We start from the raw sequence: 21,897 nt of genomic DNA on the forward strand, positions 1-21,897 counted from the left end.
CGCGCCTCCAGCAGCGGGGCAGGCGGCGTGCTCAGTTTGCCGCTGCCTTGGCTTGAGCAGTGCGGGACTGTCAGGGCCGAGACGCGTCCTCCGCCCGCAGCAGCCATGAGCACCCCAGCAGTGCCCCGGGAGCTACAACTGCCCCCGAGCCAGAGGGCCCAGCCCGAGTTCAGAGGTGAGGGCCGCGGTGGCGGGAGCGGCGCGACCCGCAGGAGCCCGGGTTTGTCCGAGAGGGTGGGGACGCGGACGACCGTGGGGGAGGGGGGTGGCTCGGACTCAGCGGCCGAGGCCTCGGGTTCCCCGGCTTCAGTCCTGACCAGTTGTGTGAGAAGCCTGGACAGATCGCTCGGCCTCTCGCAGCCGCATCCTCGGCATTTTCGAAATGGACAGACCAGAGCGGTTCCCGGTCCGTGGTGTCACTGTGCGGGCTAAGCGCCTCCCGTGCGGTCGTTACTGGCCGGGCGTCACCCACTGGCGGCGAGGATGGGCCTGCAGTGAAGACGTCCGTTTAGTGAGGGAGCGTGCGTGACACTCCAGCCGGCCCCTGCGTTCGGGACGCGGGACCCGCGGGGGCGGGGCCGCGCCCGGACCGAGAGCCCACTGCGCTTGCGCAGGTCTCTCCCTCTTCCTGAGCGCGAGTATTTGGAGAGGTGGGGCTGCCTCATCGGATGCTTGAAATTAGAGACAATCAATCGACTTTGTGTAAATACAGGGTTGGCTGGGTCTTCAGAAATAATGTTAATTCTTTGTCCTCCACATGGGAAAGTAGAGGAAAGAAACTCTCACCCAACCCAGTACTGGTAAATTAGAGCTTAGAGTCTGGTGTCTCTTATCTGCTATTTAGTTTCTTAAAGCTTGGCTTTCAGTAACCGTGTATTGAAAATAATGTTCTCCAGATTTTTCACTTAAAGACAGAGGAAAAGGTGATTCTTGTGCAGTAGTTGTGGGCACCATTTACGGTAACAATTTCTTAGAAATGGGATTATGTCTGAATTGAGAAATTTTCTGTTGTATACAAGATGTGATCTCTAGTAGAACATTTTTTGAAGATCTGCATTTAGTGAATATTTGATGTTATCGTTGTAACCAATGTTGACTTGTCGCCTTTTTGTTATTTAGAACAAAGAAGACAGAAACTCAAGGAACATATGTTAAAAAGAAAAACGTTTTTTGCATACAAGGAGGAAAATCACATATCCAGGTGAGGTCAAATTTTCTGATTTCAGGTCTAAAATTAGAGCTGTCCAATAAAAATGTAATGGGAGCCACAATTGTACTGTAATTTACAATTTTTTAGTAGCCACATTTTTTAAAGGTGAATTCTAATAACATTTAATCCAATATATCCCATGTTATAATTCCAACATGTAATTCTTAAAAGGTATCAAGATATTTTGCATTCCTTTTTGGTAGTGAGTTTTCAAAGTCTGGTGTGTATTTTACACTTTCACAAGTCAGTTTGGACTAGCCACTTTTCAAGTGCTCAGTAGCCATACCTTCTTGGATAGCACAGCATTAGGTCATCGCTTCCCGTGTAAATTAATTCACACTCTATGATGAAACAATTTTAAAGCAAAGTGTTTGTATATATCAAAATACTGACTGTGGTTTATACAGTGCTACAAAGGTCGGTCTTTCTTAATTTAGCAAAGTTTTTACTGTGTATGTGTCAGAGAGAGAGCATTCCCCCCAAATATTTGAAGAGCATTCATTATATTCTCAGTTCTCCATAGAAATATCTTGGTGTTATTTTGTTAAAATTTTAAAAATAGTACATGGTTGTGGCTAAAACAAAAACCCGTGAAAGTATATAAAGCAGAAAATCAAAAGGTCCCCTCCAGAGAGAACTGCCGGTAACATCCTTTAGGCTCTTTCTGTGCAATCTAAGAGCATTGACTTTAGAGTGATGAGGACTGGAATCTGTAAGTCTGCCACTACAACTTTGTAACCTCTGGAGAGTTACCTGGCCTCTTTGAGTCTGTTTACTTTATTAAAATGGGATAGTAATATGTGTTTCTTGGGGATTAATTGAGCTAGTAAATGCACCGTACTATGCCTGGTATATAGCGAGAGTGCAATAAGTGATGGCTATTATTTCATGATCTCTCAGTGGCTTTCCACACGGAGGATTGGTTCATGAGTTATTCTACTCTCCTGATTTCTCTAGTTTCTTCCAACAGTTATTGATATATTTTGTCTCTGTGAATGCTTCATACCCTTCCTCATGGTTGAGTGGTCCGATTGTGTTTATATTTAGGAGGTAGAGATGACAGGACTTGGTGATGGAAGGGTATGAGATGTGAAAGAAAGAAAGGAGTTTAAGATGACTCTGAATGTTCCAGATTAAGAGATACCATTCAATCCAATACCTGACCCTTGTACCCTATTGTGAAAGGGGAAATGTTATAAAGGACATTATTATGTCAGTTTTCAGCTAGAATATAAATAGTAGATTAAGGGGTATATCAAATTGAATTTATTAACTTGATAACCGTGTTACAGTTATGTAAGAGAAAAATCACCACTTGTAGGAAATGAACATTAAAGCATTTAGGGGTAAAGAGCAATCGTGTATATATCTTAACTTGAAAGGTTCAGTTAGAAAACATTGTATATATTCCACACATACACATGTTCAGAAACAGTGCAAATTATAATACATATGGCATAAAAGGTTGTCACTAAACAAATCTGGGAAAACAGTATACGGATATTCTTTGAACTATTTATAATTTTGCAAGTTGATGTAAGTTTGGCATTAATTCCAAATTTTTAATAATCTTTTTAATTTTACATTAGTGTTACTTTACTTTAAATGTTTTACGTTTACATGTAAATGGTTATACATTTTCTTTCACAAATTCCTCGTTTCTTCATTTAAGACAAAAAGATGATCCTAGATTTTTTATTTGAATAACTGAGTGGCTAGTGATACCATATATCGAGATGGGGAAGACTAAGGGAGGAATGGGGTAATCAGGAGCTCTGTTTTGGCCATGCTAAATCTGAGGCACCAACAAGACATCCAAGTGGAAAAGCCAAAGAGTTGCACATCTGAAGGGCTGGCTTGAGATTGGGATCAGAGATATAAACATGGGAATTGCCAGTTGGTAGGTGATACTTATTTAAAACCTTGAGGGGGAATAAGATTACTAGAGAGTAAGCAAAGAGAATATCAACTCAAGTAAGACAGAGCATGACTCTCAACTACTAACTTAAATAAGGAATCTAACTGGGTCGTGGGGTTTATAATACTCTTATACACAATGGGAAGAAAAGAAAATTCTGAAATTCTTCTGGCTTTACAAGAAATCTCACAAGTACTATATTTATTCCTTTCAGAAAACAGATGTCAATTTAAATATTATTACTTGAGCAACAAATTGTTAAATAGCCAATCAGAGTTGCAGCTTTTCAAAATTAAATCATTCTATTTTACAATCTCTAGCGTGGGTACTTTAAGATTCCTATGTTTAGATAATGCTTGTGAGGACAATTTTATCATCACAAGGTAGAATAGCATTTTATATATATATATATATTTATATATATATATATATATTCAGATGTATTTTCATATAACTCCATACTGGATGGGTGAATAAGGTGGATTCTCCTTATCCTGATGTGTTGTGTTTTTTTTAGCTAGCAGTTAAAAAGGCCAGCAATTTCAAGACCGAGCGCTAGGATTCTGTTAGCACAGACAGAAAAAGAGGAGTCCCTGAGAAGTAGAAAACTAAAATAAAAAGGCAAAAGAAAAGTTTAAAATTTGAATGCAGCTTTGAGCCCCAGCGAGGTCAGGAAGAAGAGAGACAGACTTGAAAGAAGCAGACCACCGAGGTAGGAGGAAAAGGAGGAGTTGGTGATCCGGCAGCAGAGTGAAGAGAGTGTTGAAAGAAAGAATGACTACCCGTCAGGTGCTGTTGAAAGGGGCAGTAAGGTGAAAGCAGAATTGATCCCTGAGTTGTAGAAAGACAGAAGGAGATGACACTAGGAGCCTCCAGGAGAGTGGTGAGGGCACATTCCCAATGGATATGGGCTGGGGAGAGAATGTAATACGACAACATGGGGACAGTGTGTTTAGATACATAATTTTGAGGAGTTTTGCTACAAAGCTGAAAGGGAATGTGGGGTTTAAGGCTTTTAAGATGAGATAATATATAGTGTTTATATGCGGATGGGAATGATGTAGCAGAGGGGTAATTAATGATGCAGAAGAATGCATAAATAATAAGAACAAAGATCCTCAGTGCTCAAGCGAGAGAGCACAAATGGAGAGTTTGCCCATGGGTCAGCATGGTGTCAGTTTATCTGCCAAGGAAGGCAGAATATATGGGTACAGAGGCACATAGGCTGGCAGTCTTTGGTGGGGGAAAGAAGGGCTATTTCTTGTTAAGATTGCTTCTGATGTTCTCCATGAGATAACATCACAGTATACCGTAAGCCCAGAAGTAATTGGGGGTCTGATTAGTTAAGGTACCACATTGGGAGCACCTGACAGACTGACCGTGAGCATCATCTCCCACCCCGCACCGGACTACAGGCCAGTGAATAACAAGAGGAGTATTTACCATCAGGCAGTGAATGCAGGGCTTTAAACTGGGGAGACATTGCTCTGTTCACTGATGCATCTTGACTCTGCCATCATTCAAAATGTGTAGTACAAATGGAGTATTACTCGACAATCAAAAAGAATGAAATCTTGCCATTTGCAACTACTGGAGGGATGGATGGAACTGGAGGGTGTTATGCTAAATGAAATTAGTCAGAGAAAGACAAATACATGACTTCACTCATATGAGGAATTTAAGATACAAAACAGATGAACATAAGGGAAGGGAAGTAAAAATAATATAAAAACAGGGAGGGGGACAAAACATAAAAGACTTAAATATAGAGAACAAACAGAGGGTTGCTGGAGGGGACGTGGGGGGGGTGGTCTAAATGGGTAAGGGGCATTAAGGAATCTACTCCTGAAATCATTGTTGTACCATATGCGAACTAACTTGGATGTAAATTAAATAATAAATTTTTTTAAAATGTGTAGTACAAGCTATGTCAAAGTTCTGCCGCTTGTCCGAGCAGACTAAGCAAAAAGATGCGAGAGGCATCGTAACCCAAATTATCAACTACAGGGATAACAAGCTTTGTTGATTCTAAAATGTACCCTTTTTTTACATTTTAGCATCTCTGAACTTAGAATCAATGGGATGTCTAATTGATCCTCTTTTGTCTTTTCTTTATGGAATGCAAATTGTTAAATGACTTGCTAAGAGAATCTCATGGCCTGTACTAACCAGTCTGTATCTGTTAAAAGGAGTGTAGGTCAAATTCTTGAGGAAGTATTTGTTTTAGATACATATTCTAAATGCATTGCCATCTAGAAACTGAAGTCCATATTTATAATGAATTGGGTTGTGTGTATATGGAAAATTTTGGATTTCTTTTGGGAGGGCTATTTTTTTTCTTTCTCTTTTTCTTCTTTTTAATCAAAGTATAATTGACATATTAGTTTTAGGTATACATCATAGTGATTTGACAGTTGAATACATTAAATGCTTACCATGGAAAGTGTAGTTACTTTCTGTCACCATAAAAAGTTACTATAATATTATTGACTGTATTTCCTATACTCTACTTTTCATTCCAGTGACTTATTTACTTTATACCTATTTTCCCATATATATATATATATATATATATATATATATATATATATACACACTTATTTACCCTTTGCCTATTTTCATCCATCTCCCACCACCCTCCTCTTAGGCAGTCTGTATTTGAGTCTGTTTCATTTTTTTGTTTGTTGTTTGTTTTTGTTTTGTATTTGTAGATTCCACATCTAAGTGAAATCGTATGGTATTTGTCTTTCTCCAACTGCCTTATTTCACTTGGCAGAATACCCTCAAGGTCTATCCATTGTGTCACAAATGGCAAGATTTTCTTTTCTTTTCTTTTTAAATATTTATTTATTTTTGAGAGAGAGAGACAGAGAGTGTGTGTGTGGGGGGGGGGTCAGAGAGAGAGAGAAAGAGAGGGAGACACAGAATCTGAAGCAGGCTCCAGTCCCTGAACTGTCAGCACAGAGCCCGACATGGGGCTCAAACTCACAAACTGCGAGATTATGACCTGAGCTGAACTTGGATGCTTAACTGACTGAGCCACCCAGGTACCCCAATATTTTCTTTTTTATGGCTGAGTAATATTCCAGTGTATATATATATATGCCACATCTTCCTTGTCCATTCATTTATTGATGGACACTTAGGTTGCTTCTATATCAGGGATATTGTGAATAATGCTGCAGTAAACCCCGGGGGTGCATGTATCTTTTTGAACTAGTGTTTTCATATACTCTTCAGGTAAATACCCAGAAGTAGAATTACTGGATCATCTGGTATTTCTATTTATGAATTTTTTGAGGAAATTTCATGCTGTTTTCCATTGGCTGCACCAATTTATATTTTTATTGCACAAGGTCTCCCTTTTTTCCACATCCTTTCCAACACTTGTTATCTTTTGTCTTCTTGTTAGTAGCCGTTCTGACAGGTGTGAAGTATTATCTCATTGTGGTTTTGATTTGCATTTCCCTGATGACGAGTGATGTTGAGCACCTTTTCGTGGGCTTGTTGACCATCTGAATGTTTTTGGAAAAATGTCTGCTTGGGTCCTCTGTGCATTTTTTAATTGAGTTGTCTTCATGTTGAGCTGTAGGAGTTCTTTATAAATTTTGGAAATTAACCCCTGATTTATCAGATACATCCCATGTAAATAACTTCTCTCAGTGGATTGTCTTTTTGTTTTGTTGATGGTTTGATATTGTGCAGAGGCTTTTAGTTGGATGAACTTTCCATTATTTTTACTTTTGTTTCCCTTGCCTGAGGGGACACAATACATCCCACAAAATATGGTTAAGGCCGGTGTCCAGGAGTTTCCTACCTCTGTTTCCTTTCAGGAGCTTTATGGTTTCAGGTCTCACGTTTAGGTCTTTAATGCATTTTGAGTTCATCTTTGTGTATGGTGTAAGAAAGTGGTCTAGTTTCATTCTTTTGCATGTGGCTTCCCAGTTTTCCCAGCACCATTTATTTGAAGAGGGGCTATTTTTAATTTTTTTTCAATGTAAATCTGTTACTAAGTACTGAAAACTAACCAAAGGAAGTGTTGCTTAATAAAGGTTTTGAGGATTTGTTTGAGTGACTAAGAAGAATGGTTTGGAATGAGGTTATCAAATGTGTTTACCTATTCTGTATGGAGAGGGTGTTAAGACTTTTAAGAAAATATCTAAATTCTCCAGCCATCTTGTTTATACTATTAAGTCACCCTATAATAAAGAAAGAAGAGTTTTGCTTCATAAATAAATCTCAGCTCAGTTCTTGCCTTAATTTAAAATTACAAAGTCAGATGATTGTTAATATCCTCCCATTCCTCCTGCCAAAGACAAAACTCACTTGGTCTGTGGTTAAACTTTTTTTCCTTTTTTTTTTTTTTTTTTTTTTAAAGTAGTAGAGACCAGAAAGTGATGACCTCTGAGGGCCAGGTCCATGAAGAGACAAAAGTTCTGAAATTTAAAACAAAAATGGTAAGATACGGACATAGCCCTCATAAACTGTCCCTTTTTCCCCTTTCCCTTTCCTAAACTCTTAAAGAGATGAATTCTGAAATACCAATTTGTCATAAATCACTCTTCTAGGCTGGTAAAGAAAATGTCAGTAGACCTCCCGGGAGCAAAAATAATGTAACAATGGAAAAAAATTGTATTCCTCTAAGGCCTTCTAATGAACTAACCAATTCAACTATAGCAATTGATACACCTAATTCTGAGGATAATAATCAAACTGGGCAGTTGGTACCAATTAAAGGTGACCCTCCAGGTCAACACATGACATTAAGCCAAGTGTTTCATCTTAAAAACAACAATAAAAAGAAACAAATAATGACAGAAAAACCAAAGCAAGATGCTAACATATCCAAGAAGCTTGTGCTTGGATCTTACCGTGGCCAAATTGTTCAGTCTAAGATTAATTCATTTAGAAAGCCTCTACAAATCAGAGATGAGAGTTCTGCAGCAATAAAGAAACTTTCGACTGCAGTCCCTAAAGCTACAGAGCCTCTGCGCACAAACAGCAGCAGTGTGACAGCGAAAAGCGATAGAGCTTCTAACGTGACGACTACCACTAAACTTGTGAGCACTACAATTCAGAACAGACAGCTTCTGCGACCTCCTATTAGAAGTCACCGCGACAATGCTCAGGACGCTGTGAGACCAGGCATCGGTAGAAGCTCGGCCAATGTTATGATGCGGAAAGGACCTCGGGAGAAAGAGTTAGTGCAATTAAACACAGTTTCATCTAGTGCCAAAACCGGTTCTCAGGATATAGAAAGAAAGAAGACACTAACAAGAAGCGTGAAGTCTGAAATTGTAGCCAGGCCTGTTTTGTCTTCTAACACCAAACTGATAGAAAAGTCGAAAAACGTTGACCCTCGCAGACATACAATAGCAAAAGCAACTATTGATAGATCAGCTCAGCCCAAAGAAACAGCAGAAGAGAGAAAGTAAGTAAATGTAATTTTATTAGCTTAATTTTCAGCAGAGTAGCTCTTGTGGTTTGGCTTATCATCTCCTTGAATGTATTAGAATTTGTGTGCAAGTGTAGATTCTCTTCTGTCGTGTGCAAATTTAAGCAAATTTATGTTGTGGAACAGTATGACCTAAGTTCTTGTGCTTGAGTGTCTTTCATTAGGTCTGATGTAATCTAAGTTATAATGCTTAATACAATTGGGAAATATTTTATAACCTCTCCATTTAAAAATGCGTTCTTAGGGTCTTTGAGCAGATAATTAACATTGATATGTTCAATATTTCTCTTTCTTTGAACTTGTGAACTTATGTATGTGCCACTAGCATGGAGCTACTTCAAGACCTGAGTTATTTTTTAACTTCTCCTCTGAGAGAATTCTATCATCAATATCACGGTAATGCTTGTATCCTGCTTCTAACTGTAGAGCTCGTCTGAGTGAGTGGAAAGCTGGCAAAAGGAAAGTCCTGAAAAGGCCTCCTAGCTCAGGAGTTACCCAGCCTGAGCCTGAAGGGCAACACGAAAACCCAGTTGGGTCCTTTTGGACTACCATGGTAGAAGAAGATGAACAAAGATTATTTACCGAAAAAGTGAACAAGACATTTTCTGAATGCCTAAACCTAATTAGTGAGGTACAGTCCTTATATTCGTATAGTAGTTTATAGTTTGTAAATTATCTTACAAATGTTATCTCACTAAATTACCTTGTCACTCTTTGCCCATGTAATGTGTTGGTGGTGTTATGTAGATTTAATGTTAATTATGAGATTGTTTATCTTTAGCCTTTAATGGACTGCATTTTCATTGAGTTCATATAAATAGATCAAAGGGATAATTAGGTTTTTACTGGATTTTTTTTTTTAACTTATAAATATTATGTTTCTGTAAGATGTTAATATAAAATGGGCTGAGGGTGGATATTCACTCTGATACTTCTGTTTTTTTCCATTCCTTCAGCATGTTTTCATATTATTTTTTCCACTCATTACATATTTTGCCAAAGACTAGCTACATAAATTAGTCATTATCTCACATGAAATTCAAGTTAGCTAAAATATTTCAAACAAAATTCCATTAATCTAAACCAACATCATCATGGTCTTGAACTTATTGTAGAGTTTCACTATTTGGACCAAAATCCTACAGAGTATAATAACTCTAGAATGTTTCCTTTATTTCCTGAATACTTTTTAATCTTGCTTTGGTTTACCCACGGTGTCCAAGATCCACAGCAAGACTGAATCTATGAGTATGATTTCAAACCTTACTCTGGTCTTCATGAGCATCTTTAGACGTTTTGTGATTCTGAGGACCAGTGAAAATTAGACTCAGAGTTTCCCTGATTATATTCTTAATTCTGCTTAGCTGGGGTTTGTCATTGAAACTGTGGAGTTTTTCTGCCCTACTATCTGTGTATAGCACTTAAGTACATATACTGTAACAGATTCATTTTAGCCTTAATATCAAGACCTGATAAAGACAATTTTTAAAACCAGAAGCTGTTCTCCCCCATAAACCTTTCGTAGATGCAAAAATTCCAACTCAAATATGGAATGGAATCCCACAATATGTAAAAGGATAAGGATAAGGAAAAGGATCAAGACCATGTAGAGTGTTGGTCATTTTTGACTTAATGTTTTTCTCAACTTATATTTCATTTTTTCCCTGCTTTGTATTCATGACTCATATGCTTCTTGTTAGCCATTCAGAATAAGTTTGGAGTAAGGAAGAGAACAGTGAATATTCTTATGAATAATTTTCTATCAGTTTTTTTCTCTCATTATCATTGATCTTGATTATAGATCAAGCTTACTTAATTGTTCATAGTTTGGAGGCTAAATGAGATCACTCATTTCACTTCTTGCTGTTTTAGGGATGCCCAAAAGAAGAAATATTGGTCATACTGAATGACCTGATTAAAAATATTCCGGATGCCAAAAAGCTTGTTAAATATTGGATATGCCTTGCACGTATTGAACCACTCACAAGTCCTATTGAAAACATTATCACAATCTATGAGAAAGCCATTCTGGCGGGCGCTCAGGTAAGATTAAAACTTAATAATCTTTGTTATTACAGTGTAAAAGATTCAGAGTTATTTTGGAGCACATTACAACATAACTTGATAAAAGTGTGGTTATATATGTAGTAGTAATGAATGTTTAAAGGCCACAATGATTGTATATTATAAAAACCGTTTCTTAACTTTCTAAAACTTGCTTGTGAACTAGTGATAATCGGACTTAGAAGATGAATATAAGCTGAAATGTAAATTTCGTGAAAAATGCTGTGAGAAATATTTTAGTACAACATGTCATTTTACACATTTCCTAGTTAAGACATCTGGGATATTGAATTTTTAATATTAAAATGTATTTAACGAATATAAAGTAAGTAGAATTAACATCTAACTGTTATTGAATTTTTAATATTAAAATGTATTTAACGAATATAAAGTAAGTAGAATTAACATCTAACTGTTATTGAATTTTTAATATTAAAATGTATTTAACGAATATAAAGTAAGTAGAATTAACATCTAACTGTTATTGAATTTTTAATATTAAAATGTATTTAACGAATATAAAGTAAGTAGAATTAACATCTAAATGTTAGCGGGTTCTGTGGCTTTGTGAGAGAACCTTATTGCTTTAAGAGCGTTTCTTAATGTACTTATATTTTTATGCCCTGTGTTTGGTCCTGCCCACGCATAGAAAATGGCAGTCAACTAGTTTCTCTGGCCTGTAACCACCATAGTGATTTGATACCATACCTCTCGCCCCTTCCTGGTCTATTGCTACAAAGGCCCTGGCTCTAGAATAAGTTGTATCTCCAGTTTTTTTATTTGACTGGGTTTTTGCTTTTATGGGCAAATATTTCTAAAATGCATTTCCTTTTGACCCAGTTTCTCAACATGCATTTTTAGAGATTATTTATAAAGAGAGTTTTTAAAAAATTTTTTTCTTTAGTCTTTCTTTAAGAAAGGTCTACTCACTTTGTTCTCAGCAAAGCCAACAGATACTATTTGACCTTTCACCTGAATCAAAAATCAAATATTCAGCAGATATTCTCTCAATGGCTATTATGTATAAAGCGCTTTGCTGAAGGGAAATTGTATTTGACAGAATCCCACCTGGAAGGGAGTGTTAGGTTCCTACTGCGCTGAACCAGAAGGGGCATAACTTAAAGTGGCTTAAGGCAGATTAGCTAGGATGCATAACCGGGGCCAAAGGTTCACACAGAAAGCAGTGTGTAAAGGAAAGATGTGACACTGGAGCAGAAAGTGGAAGACAAGGATTAAAATTTGCAAAAGAAAAGTGAAAGCAAGATGAGTGAGTAGTTAAGGACTATGTGCTAGAACTAAGAATATGAGCCAGAACTTCCCTTTTATATAATGTCTTGAATATGTTGCATTAGCAGTCAGGGCAGTTCAAAGGAACATAGTAAGTACTTATATGTTCTAGAATATAATGGACACTTAGCGAACTGTTGAATTTGAATGAGTGAAATGTTAGGCTGATCAACCTTGAGCTCTTCAGAGATGCATTTAATAGCCTGTGAAAAAATATATATAACCATGGACATAGGAGAAAAGGTATAAATCTCATATTAAATTTACTGTATATTATTAGCTCTTTAATAGAGATTAGTGTTAGCTTGTTACTTACCCATGAATTTTGTTTATATCCAGACAAGCAGTTTTAAGAAAAATTGTGGGGAAAAGTTTTAATCTGATAATTCTACCCTTTAAATTGGAAAAGAGTTGGGGCGCCTCAGTGGCTCAGTCAGTTAAGCGTCCGACTTCAGCTCAGGTTATGATCTCACGGTTCCTAAGTTGGAGCCCCGTGTCACGCTCTGTGCTGACAGCTCAGAGCCTGGAGCCTGTTTCAGATTCTGTGTCTCCCTCTCTCTCTGCACCTCCCCCACTCTCACTCTGTCTCTCTCTCTCTGGAAAATATTAAAAAAATTTTTTTTAATTTTTTTTTTTAATTTTTTAAAGTTTATTTTTGACAGAGACAGAGTGCAAGCATGAGCTGAGGGGGGGGGGGGGGCAGAGAGAGAGAGACAGGGAGACACAGAATCCAAAGCAAGGCTCCAGGCTCTGAGCTGTCAGCACAGAGCCCAACATGAGGCCTGAACCCATGAACTGTGAGACCATGATCTGGGCCGAAGTCAGATGCTTAACCGACTGAGCCACCAAGGCGCCCCCCCCCCCCTGAAAAAAATTTTTTTTAAATGGCAAAGAGTCATTTTTAAAAATTTGAGTGGCCAAAATAAGTATTTTGAGAAAAGAGACATGGTCTAAGACCCACTGCTTTGTTTTATTAATTGAAGTATGAAATGTAATCACTGTTTAAAATATTTTTGACTTGGACAATCTCATTAATGTCTGAGAATATAAAACTTTTATTTCCCTCACTAAAACAATTAAGCCTATTGAAGAGATGCGACATACCATTGCAGATATTCTGACAATGAAGAGTCAAGAAAAAGTTAAATATGGTAAGTTTTTTATTTTCTTCAAGTGAATTGTGATTTTATTAAAATTCATTGAATTATTTTTCTTTTATCTTTTTAAACTTGTTAAATTTGTCAGTTGTTTCTCTCCTCTTACATCTGTTGTCATACCTCCCTCCAAGATTCAGTGGCTTTATGTAGTGTAAAGAATTTTTAATTAGGAGATCTGGTTCAAAACTCAAATTTGTCATTGAGTGTCTGTGAAAGTTACCTTACCTCTCTAGGCCTCAGTTTCCTGTGTTAAAAGTGAGGCAATTTGATTAGAGCATCTCTAAAATTTTACTTGTGAAATTCTGTCATCTGTTCTGTGCTCTAGAGAAGCTGTTCAAGAATTCTCTTTGCTAGGGATAGGAGATAGAAGTAAGAGATTCATTAGCTGTCAGGTTTATGAAATGTAAACATTTTCTAGATTCAGATGTATCATATAACTGAAATACCTCTTAGTAAAAATCTCTAATAATTTCCTACTAGTCAAATCTAGAGGTCTTCTTGGCTTGATGGATTTACCAGGACGTCTCCAGTGTTTCACATCTAGCACGTTTTATTTTGGACTCATTGTCGTCCCTCATTGCTTCCCCATACCATCATCTCTTCCTCCCAAAAAAGAAAATCCCCTGTGGTTAAAGAGGCCTACGCAAGAAATTTTGGAAGAGATGCCCGCACTATACCTGCACACTCATTCAGACACACACATGCATCCATTTGTTAAGTCCTAACTTAGAAATAACTCTTAAATTGAGCCCTTCCTCCTCACTGCCTACCTCTCTGCCACCTTGCTTAAGACAACCATAGCTTTGTGTTCTTATCATCACAGATCATTCCTTTTCATTCCTTGCCATTCTAAACCATCTGTTTTAGTGATCAAACCTTATTGTATCTCTGTCGCTCCAGTAGAGATTTATTTTTACCAAACTTCTAGCATGTAAAGGTCATTACGGTCCAGCCCTTCATACCTATCTGAACTCATCACCTCTTCCCCACATTCCCACCTTGCTTCTTACCGTGTATTCTAAGCACACTGGCCCTTTAATGTTGTCTTAATAGGTCATTTTCTTTTAAGTTTCATACCAAGATTGTCTTCCTAGGTCTTGTCGAGTACTCTTTTCTCAAGCCCCAGCCTAAGTGTCACTTGAAAGCTTTCCATAGCCATCTCGCTGTCTCTCACACAAAGGTAGTTATTCCGTTTCATGGGTTCCTATGACCCCTTATTCTTACCTCAGTTATATGGCATTTTTCTCATTTTATAATTATTTTCAACTTCTTAAAGGACAGGAATGGTTTCATTCTTATATTTGTATCTACAACCCCTGACCCACAGGCGCCAGGAAATATTTGTCAATAGTTCTCAGCAGTGTTAGCTTAGGAAACGAAATGGTTAGGAGATGGCAGTTTGTTTCGTTGATTTTGAAAATCTGACCAACTATGAATAACTTTAATGCCTTCTGATTTTGCTCTTTCAATTTGGCCCAAAGCTTAATCTATAAATGTATTTCTATAGGAGAAAATATTGAGGAGGCTTGTGCAACCAAGGAATACATCCATGAAGTCAGCACTGAAGATAGAGGGGTTAATCTAGAGTCAGGAAAACCAGAAATGGAAAAGAAAACTAGAAATGTGGTATTCCAAGATGATGAAAAAGAGCAAGACGACAAAACAAACAATTCAACCAATGATGTTAAAACCCCCAGTACAGAAACCAGGGGGAGTTGTTTAATTAAATATAATGTGTCTACTACACCATACCTACAAAGGTAAGCTTTCAAAATGTACCGTGCTGTGATTTGTTTTTATGTTTAGGAATAATAAATAGGGTATCTAAAAATATTTCACTTTCGATTAGAACTATCATTTATTAATAGGTAAAGGTTTCAAGCAAATCAATATCATTGGGACATTTCACCCTTTAAATACTGGATTTGCTTTGCTTTTCCCTAAGTATTGCCATTTTGTGAAAGAAAACTTTGATATTTTACTTTAATGTCTGCAATCTATTGATAATAGTAGGTTTTGGAATTGAGCAAATAGCCAATTGTACAGATATTCAAGAATCTGCTGTATATGTGCTGTGACAACAAATACAGAAAGGAATAAGGTCCTAACTACAAGGAGCTTTGGTAACTCCTTTTCTGTAAGACAGCCAATCACATGGTTGTAACATACAAGTTATAGTAAGATAAATGGCATAAAAGAACAAGTAAAAATGTTAATGTTTTTTAACTCTGGGAATAATTTTTGCCTTTTTAGTGTAAAAAAGAAGATACAGTTTGACAATACAGATTCTACATTTAAAGAGCTAAAGTTTCTAACACCAGTGAGACGTTCTCGACGTATTCAAGAGAAGACTTCTAAATTGCCAGATATGTTAAAAGACCATTATCCTTGTGTGTCTTCATTGGAACAATTAACAGAGTTGGGAGGGGAAACTGATGCTTTCGTATGCCGTCCCAATTCAGCACTATGCCCGATGTTCTCAGAGCCTGGAACAGCAGAAGAGAAATAAAGTGATGATGAGAAATGGGGTTTTTATTGTTCCTGGGGTATTTTGTTTGCTTGTTGTGGCTTTGTGTGTCTCTTAGGAGTGGGCCAAGTACCTAAGTATTCATGGCAGTAAGCTCTCTTACTGATGTTCAATACCTTATAGCAGGTATTGCCTTCTGGGCAGCAGAGAGCTAATCTTACCTTTTCGATCTTAGCAGAGGGAGTTTCTAAGATGGTAAATTTGTCAAGTAGTTTACTATATTCCTTGGCTATAAACAGGTTTTATCATAATGTTGACTTGTTCACTTTTAATCGTCTTAAGTTAGAGATAAATTTTTAGTCATTAAATATAAGTACAGTAATGCTGCATCATCAGAAAAGGTGTTCTAGATAAAATTGATATATTTGCATAGGCTTGTTCTTGAAATGTATAATATACATGCCAGCCTTTAAACAGAATGCTGACTTTTCATTGCCTTTCCTTGATTCTATAGATCAGTCGAAAAGTCAGTAATTGTAATGTGTAGACATTCAATTCACATTTAATTCAAATGTGAAGACATGGAAGATTTAGCTTGCTTTTCCACCCAGTTGTTGTTACCCAGACTGCTGTGTTCTGTTGTGCTTTGGCTCTTCACTATCGCTTTCCATCAGCGCTAGTGAGTCTGTGGTCTCTGTTGGCTTCTTTCTTTTTTATTGTAGCTGAGGTCACCAGGAAGGGTAATTAACTGAATACCCCATGTCTAAGAGCAGATACTTTGTACTAAGAAAGAAAAGGTGTCGAACTCAGTGGGTATTTGAAACTTTGAATCTGAGTCTCTTTCTTTAGTTCCTTTTGTAACTTGACTATCTAAAATGCTACAATTTTAAATTTTATCATTTCACTTGATATAGTTGGAATTAGAGCAGGAATATATAATGTTATTTTAATGTAGGTAGAATTTCTAAAATAACTAATAGTTTCTTATAAAAACTTTCCTGTTAAGTCATGTCCCTTGAAACGTGATAGTTATATGCGATAAACAGTTTCTTCTCCCCACACATAAATATCACCAATAAAATTGTTTTGTAAGTCTCTGAACTAATTCTTAAATACATCGCCTACCAATTCTACAGCTTCAAAGATATGTTAGTTTTAAAACTGTGTGTAATATAGATGTGCTTAAGAATCACATAGTCTTATGTTCACTCATTCCGTTTGTACAATATCACCTATCTTTGTTCTATAATAGTTTTATGTCCTAGAGAGGATTTTTAGTCTTTTATAAACTGTGTACCTAATATTTATAAATAAATATATCTGTATTTTGATGTTTCAGTGACATTTATTTCAACAAATATGAAATGCAGTTTAACCACAGTGAATGAATTTAAATTTCGCTTCTCCCCACACATAAATATCACCAATAAAATTGTTTTGTAAGTCTCTGAACTAATTCTTAAATACATCGCCTACCAATTCTACAGCTTCAAAGATATGTTAGTTTTAAAACTGTGTGTAATATAAATGTGCTTAAGAATCACATAGTCTTATGTTCACTCATTCCATTTGTACAATAGCACCTATCTTTGTTCTATAATAGTTTTGTGTCCTAGAGAGGATTTTTAGTCTTTTATAAACTGTGTACCTAATATTTATAAATAAATATATCTGTATTTCAATGTTTCAGTGACATTTATTTCAACAAATATGAAATGCAGTTTAACCACAGTGAATGAATTTAAATTTCGCTTTTGAAATACATTATAGTGAGATCTGACTTGGAGTTTTTAATACTTAAATATGTGTTTAATAGTGTATTTCTTTTTGAAAAATTATCAGTCTATCTAAAGGTTTACCTAAATTTTTGCCATATATTTTTTTCATACTTTGTATGAATGGTGCAAAATACGCCATTTTGAAATAAACTTCAAGCTGGCCTGTACTCCTAGCTTTATAATAAGCATACCATAGGGTTCATTTAGCCATATAACATAGCTTCGGATACCTCAGTGATAGGGAGCTTGAGATAAGTTGTTCTATGTTTGGACAAGTTTCATAGAGTGCTTTTTCCCTCCCTTTCCTCCCTTAACTGCAGGAAAATCTGTCTCTTTAAATAGTCCTGGTGCTAACCTTTCCAGACGTAGGTAATTGCTCCTTTTCAGGTGCTCAAGGACGGTTATCATGGCTGATCTCAGTTTGCTCCAAGATAAATAGCTCCAAGCATATGATATATGGTGCATAAGCTTTAAAGTCCAATGGATCTACATTCAAAATCTCAGCTCCTACCTTCCCCTAAAAGTTATGTGATCATGGAGAAGTTACTCAGTTGAATCTCATCTTTCTAAGGGGTAAAGTGGAGATCATTGCCTTTGTCATTTTTGTGCTATGTATCATCTGGCTGTCCCCCTGGTTGATTAACCAGAATGGGTACCTGACCCAATCTGGACTGTCAGGTTCCTTTCCATAGGTATTTGGAATCAGGACTGAGAGTCAGTCTTTTCTATGTAGTTACACCTGGAATATGTAAATGTGAGGCACTGAGTGACCAAATGAAGGTTGGGGAGCAAAAGTCACCAGTAAACAGAATGATTGAAGTAACTACAAAGCAGACAGAGACTCTTTTTTTTTTTTAATTTTTAAAAAATTTGTTTATTTTGAGAGAGACAGGGTGCGCACAGGGGAGGGGCAGAAAGAGGGAGACAAAGAATCCGAAGCAGGCCCCAGGCTCTGAGATGTCAGTGAAGAGCCTGATGCGGGGCCCAAACTGAACCCAGGAACCGTGAGATCATGATCTGAGGGGAAGCCAGACGCTTAACCAACTGAGCCACCCACCCAGGTGCCCCACACCACCCTTCTTAAGTGTTGCTAGTATTAGTAACCTTCCAAATTTTTTCTGTGTATTTAACATACACACAGACTTGTACACCTATAGACACATATGTGTATGTGTGGATTTTGTAGGTTTTGTTTTGCTTTGTTCATAAATGGTACCATACTTCATGTATGGTTTTACAACTTGCTTTTTCTCTAATTCACTAAGTCATAGGAATTTTTCATTGACCTAGATCAATGTAACATTAAGACTACATGGGAACTTTGTAACTCAGCTTTTGACACTGTTTACGGCTGCAAGCAACATCTAACACTGAAGGGTCATGGTTAAGAATCAGACTTGAGGGGCACCCGGGTGGCTCAGTTGATTAAGCGTCTGACTCTTGATTTCAGCTCCGGTAATGATCTCACAGTTCGTGAGTTTGAGCTCCGCATCAGGCTCTGTGCTGACAGTGCAGAGCCTGTTTGGAATTCTGTCTCTCTTTCACTGTCTCTCTCTCTCTGTCCCTCCCTGCTTGGGTGTGTGTATGTATGCTCTCTTTCCAAATAAGAATCAGACTTGAGTCATACCATACCGCTGGGGTTCTAATTCCAGTTTTACCACTTACTAGCTATGGGACCTGAGACAAAAAACCTCTCTGTGCTCCAGAGATAATAATTGTAACTTTAGTGGTGTTTTGGAGATTAAAATGAGTTGATAGCTGACACCATTATCTAGTCCTATTCTAAACACTTCACATATATTGATTCACTTAAAACAATGCCTAGTACCTTGTGTATGTTACCTATAGCAACATTTTATTTCCAATCACTACCCAGTTCAGAAGCTCCCCTGCCTGGGAGCCATAGTTTGGCAACAGCTATAGAGAAAAGGGGTCAGATCTGTTCTATTTCCTCTTCCCCATGCTCACTAGTCTCTGCTTGCTGCTTGTTACAGGTTGAATTATATCACAACAAAAAAGTTATGTTTGAGTTTTAGCCCCCAGGACTTCAGAATGTGACCTTATTTGGAAATAGGGTAATTGCAGATGTAATTAACATGAGATAAGACTGGACTAGGGTTGGCTCCTAGTCTAATATGACTGGGAAGGTGATGTGAAGACCCAGGGAAGAGACAGCATTTTACAAGCCAGAGAGGCCCAGAACAGGTCCCTCTCTGAGTCCTCAGCAAGAATCCTGCTGACACCTTTATTTTGGACACATAGGCTCCAGAACTGTAACAGGATACACTTTTGTGGTTTAAGCCACTCAGTTTGTGACACTTTGTTTTTGTTAGGGCAGCCCTAGAAAACAAATACATTCATGGAACAAGATAAAAGAGTCCTTTTCACGACTATTGACACAGGGCAAGAAAGAAAAGAGTTGGGCGGTTTTATGACTTTTGCCCCAGCGCTGTCATGAATATAAAGTGGTTGAGGTCTGTGCCTGCGGCTTGAACAGCATGAGCATTAATTAGTTCATGGAAACTAGTAGCATTCTGGGCATAGACATGTATAGTAGTTTTGTTTTTGCTTCTTTAATTGAAACCAACCAATGCAGATGTTGCAAATGTTGACCATTCAGAAAGAACATTATACTCCAGAAACCCTGCTCTTATCTCTACATTATAGAATGATAGCATATTAACGCTGCCATATTATGGTGAACACATTCAGCACAGACAAGTACAGACAGAAGTTGTTCTAATACGTATATATTCTAATACAGTGAAACCTTTGTTTGCAAGCATAATTTGTTCCAGAAACATGCTTGTAATCCAAAGCACTTGTATATCAAAATGAATTTCCCATAAGAAATCATGGAAACTCAGATGGTTCGTTCCACAACCCAAAAATATTCATGTAAAAATGATAACAATACTGGGGGACCTGGGTGGTTCAGTTGGTTAACCATCTGACTTTGTCTCAGGTCATGATCTCGCTGTTCATGAGTTCAAGCCCCGCTTTGGGCTCTGTGCTGACAGCTCAGAGCCTGGAGCCTAATTCAGAGTCTGTGTCTTCCTCTCTCTCTCTGCTCCTCCCCCGCTCACGCTCTGTTTCTCTCTCAAAAAAATAAAAAAATAAAAAAAATTTTTAATGATAACAAGATTGTAATATAATACAAAATAATAAAGCAAATATAAAATATAAAGAAAAATTAACTGCACCTACCTTTGAAAACCTTCATGGCTGATGTGGGGAGACAACAAGAGAGGAGGGTTATTGTGTAGGACGATTTTCAATATCACTAACAGAATCACGGCTGTCTCTTGGCTCAATGGAATCTTTTTCTTTTTGTGCAACTTTAACAAGGAACCTATCCAGTGACCTAGAATGAAGCAAAGTGTTCCTAAGCTTACTCTTGTATGGAAAAACAAAGGACTGTCCATTGGTGCTTTGAAGTGACAAAAAATACACCAGTGCCAGTTGTGGGCACCTTCCAACATTCTGAAAAATCACTGATTTCTGCCAAACACAATGGCCTGAGACCCAGCATCAGAGCATGGGAGACATCACCCACAATCCCAGAGAGAGAGAGAGAGAGAGAGAGAGAGAGAGAGAGAGAGAGAGAGAGAGAAGGAAGAATCTTTGGCTCAGTTGTGATCATGTGACTTTCAGCATCATGTACTACTCGTATTACAAGACTTAGCTCCTTTATCAAGTTAAAATTTATTAGAAATGTTTGCTTGTCTTGCAGAACACTCACAGAACAAGTTACTCGCAATCCAAGGTTTTACCGTATACCCATTTTGATTTTCACACTACTCCTATGAGTCAGGTCCTATACTCATACACAGAGAGGTTTAATGACTTGCTGTATGAGTTTTCTAGACTTGCCCTTATAACAAATCACCACACAGTGGCTTAAAACAACACAAATGTATTCTCTTCTGCAAGTCAGAAGTCTGGATTGGATCTCACCGCACTAAAAACAAAGTATAGACAGGATTGTGTTTCTTCTGGAAGTTCAAGGGGGCAATTTGTTTCCTGGCCTTTTCCAGCTTCTTGAGTCCTCCTGCGTCCCTTGGCTGATGGCCCCGACCTCCATCTTCAGATCTCTCTGACCACTACTCTGCCCCTGTCTTCCACTTTCCGGGGCCCTTGTGATCACACTGGGCCTGCCTGGAGAATCCAGTCATCTCCATATTTTAGAGTTAGTTGGTTAGCAACCTTAATTCCACCTGCAATCTTAACTGCCTTTACCATAGAACCTAACATCCACAACTTCCATGGAGAAGGATATGGGCATGGGGGGTGGGGGGACTGTTTCCCTCTCCACTCTTGCCCAATGTCACTCAGCTAGTAAGGGGAATGCTGGGCCCAAGAAACTGGTCTACATGAGCTGTTCGCTTAAATTGGAGGCAAACCTCACGTTGCTGGAAGATTCTTTTCCCTCAATGTTACGGGCATTGTTCTAGAGCAACGTGGATCAACAATTTTTAAAACGCGCCCTTAGTAGGCCCGGCTACTCCGATAACAGCGCCTCCCGCCCAACCCGGGGACCTTCCTTCACCGGCAACCCGAG

At 37.8% G+C, this 21,897-nt stretch overlaps 1 protein-coding gene across 5 annotated transcripts; it reads left to right on the forward strand.

Annotated features, from left to right (window-relative positions):
- On the forward strand, positions 1–17,240 carry CKAP2 (cytoskeleton associated protein 2). 5 transcript variants are annotated; one of them, XM_011284205.4, is made up of 9 exons: positions 1–175; positions 1,120–1,201; positions 7,507–7,585; positions 7,697–8,559; positions 9,010–9,214; positions 10,456–10,626; positions 13,016–13,085; positions 14,599–14,851; positions 15,345–17,240. In XM_011284205.4, exons 1-9 carry the CDS (start codon positions 106–108, stop codon positions 15,598–15,600), a joined length of 2,049 nt encoding a protein of 682 aa, XP_011282507.3. In that variant the 5' UTR covers positions 1–105; the 3' UTR covers positions 15,601–17,240. The 5 variants fall into 5 exon arrangements, with proteins under 5 accessions (XP_011282507.3, XP_044908383.1, XP_044908391.1 ...); XM_045052448.1 differs by having other exon boundaries at positions 2–175; positions 7,510–7,585; XM_045052456.1 differs by lacking the exon at positions 1–175 and adding an exon at positions 544–650.
- The last annotated feature ends 4,657 nt before the right edge of the window (positions 17,241–21,897 follow it).

The sequence above is a fragment of the Felis catus genome, chromosome A1 (genome assembly GCF_018350175.1).
Source record: "Felis catus isolate Fca126 chromosome A1, F.catus_Fca126_mat1.0, whole genome shotgun sequence".
NCBI lineage: Eukaryota > Metazoa > Chordata > Mammalia > Carnivora > Felidae > Felis > Felis catus.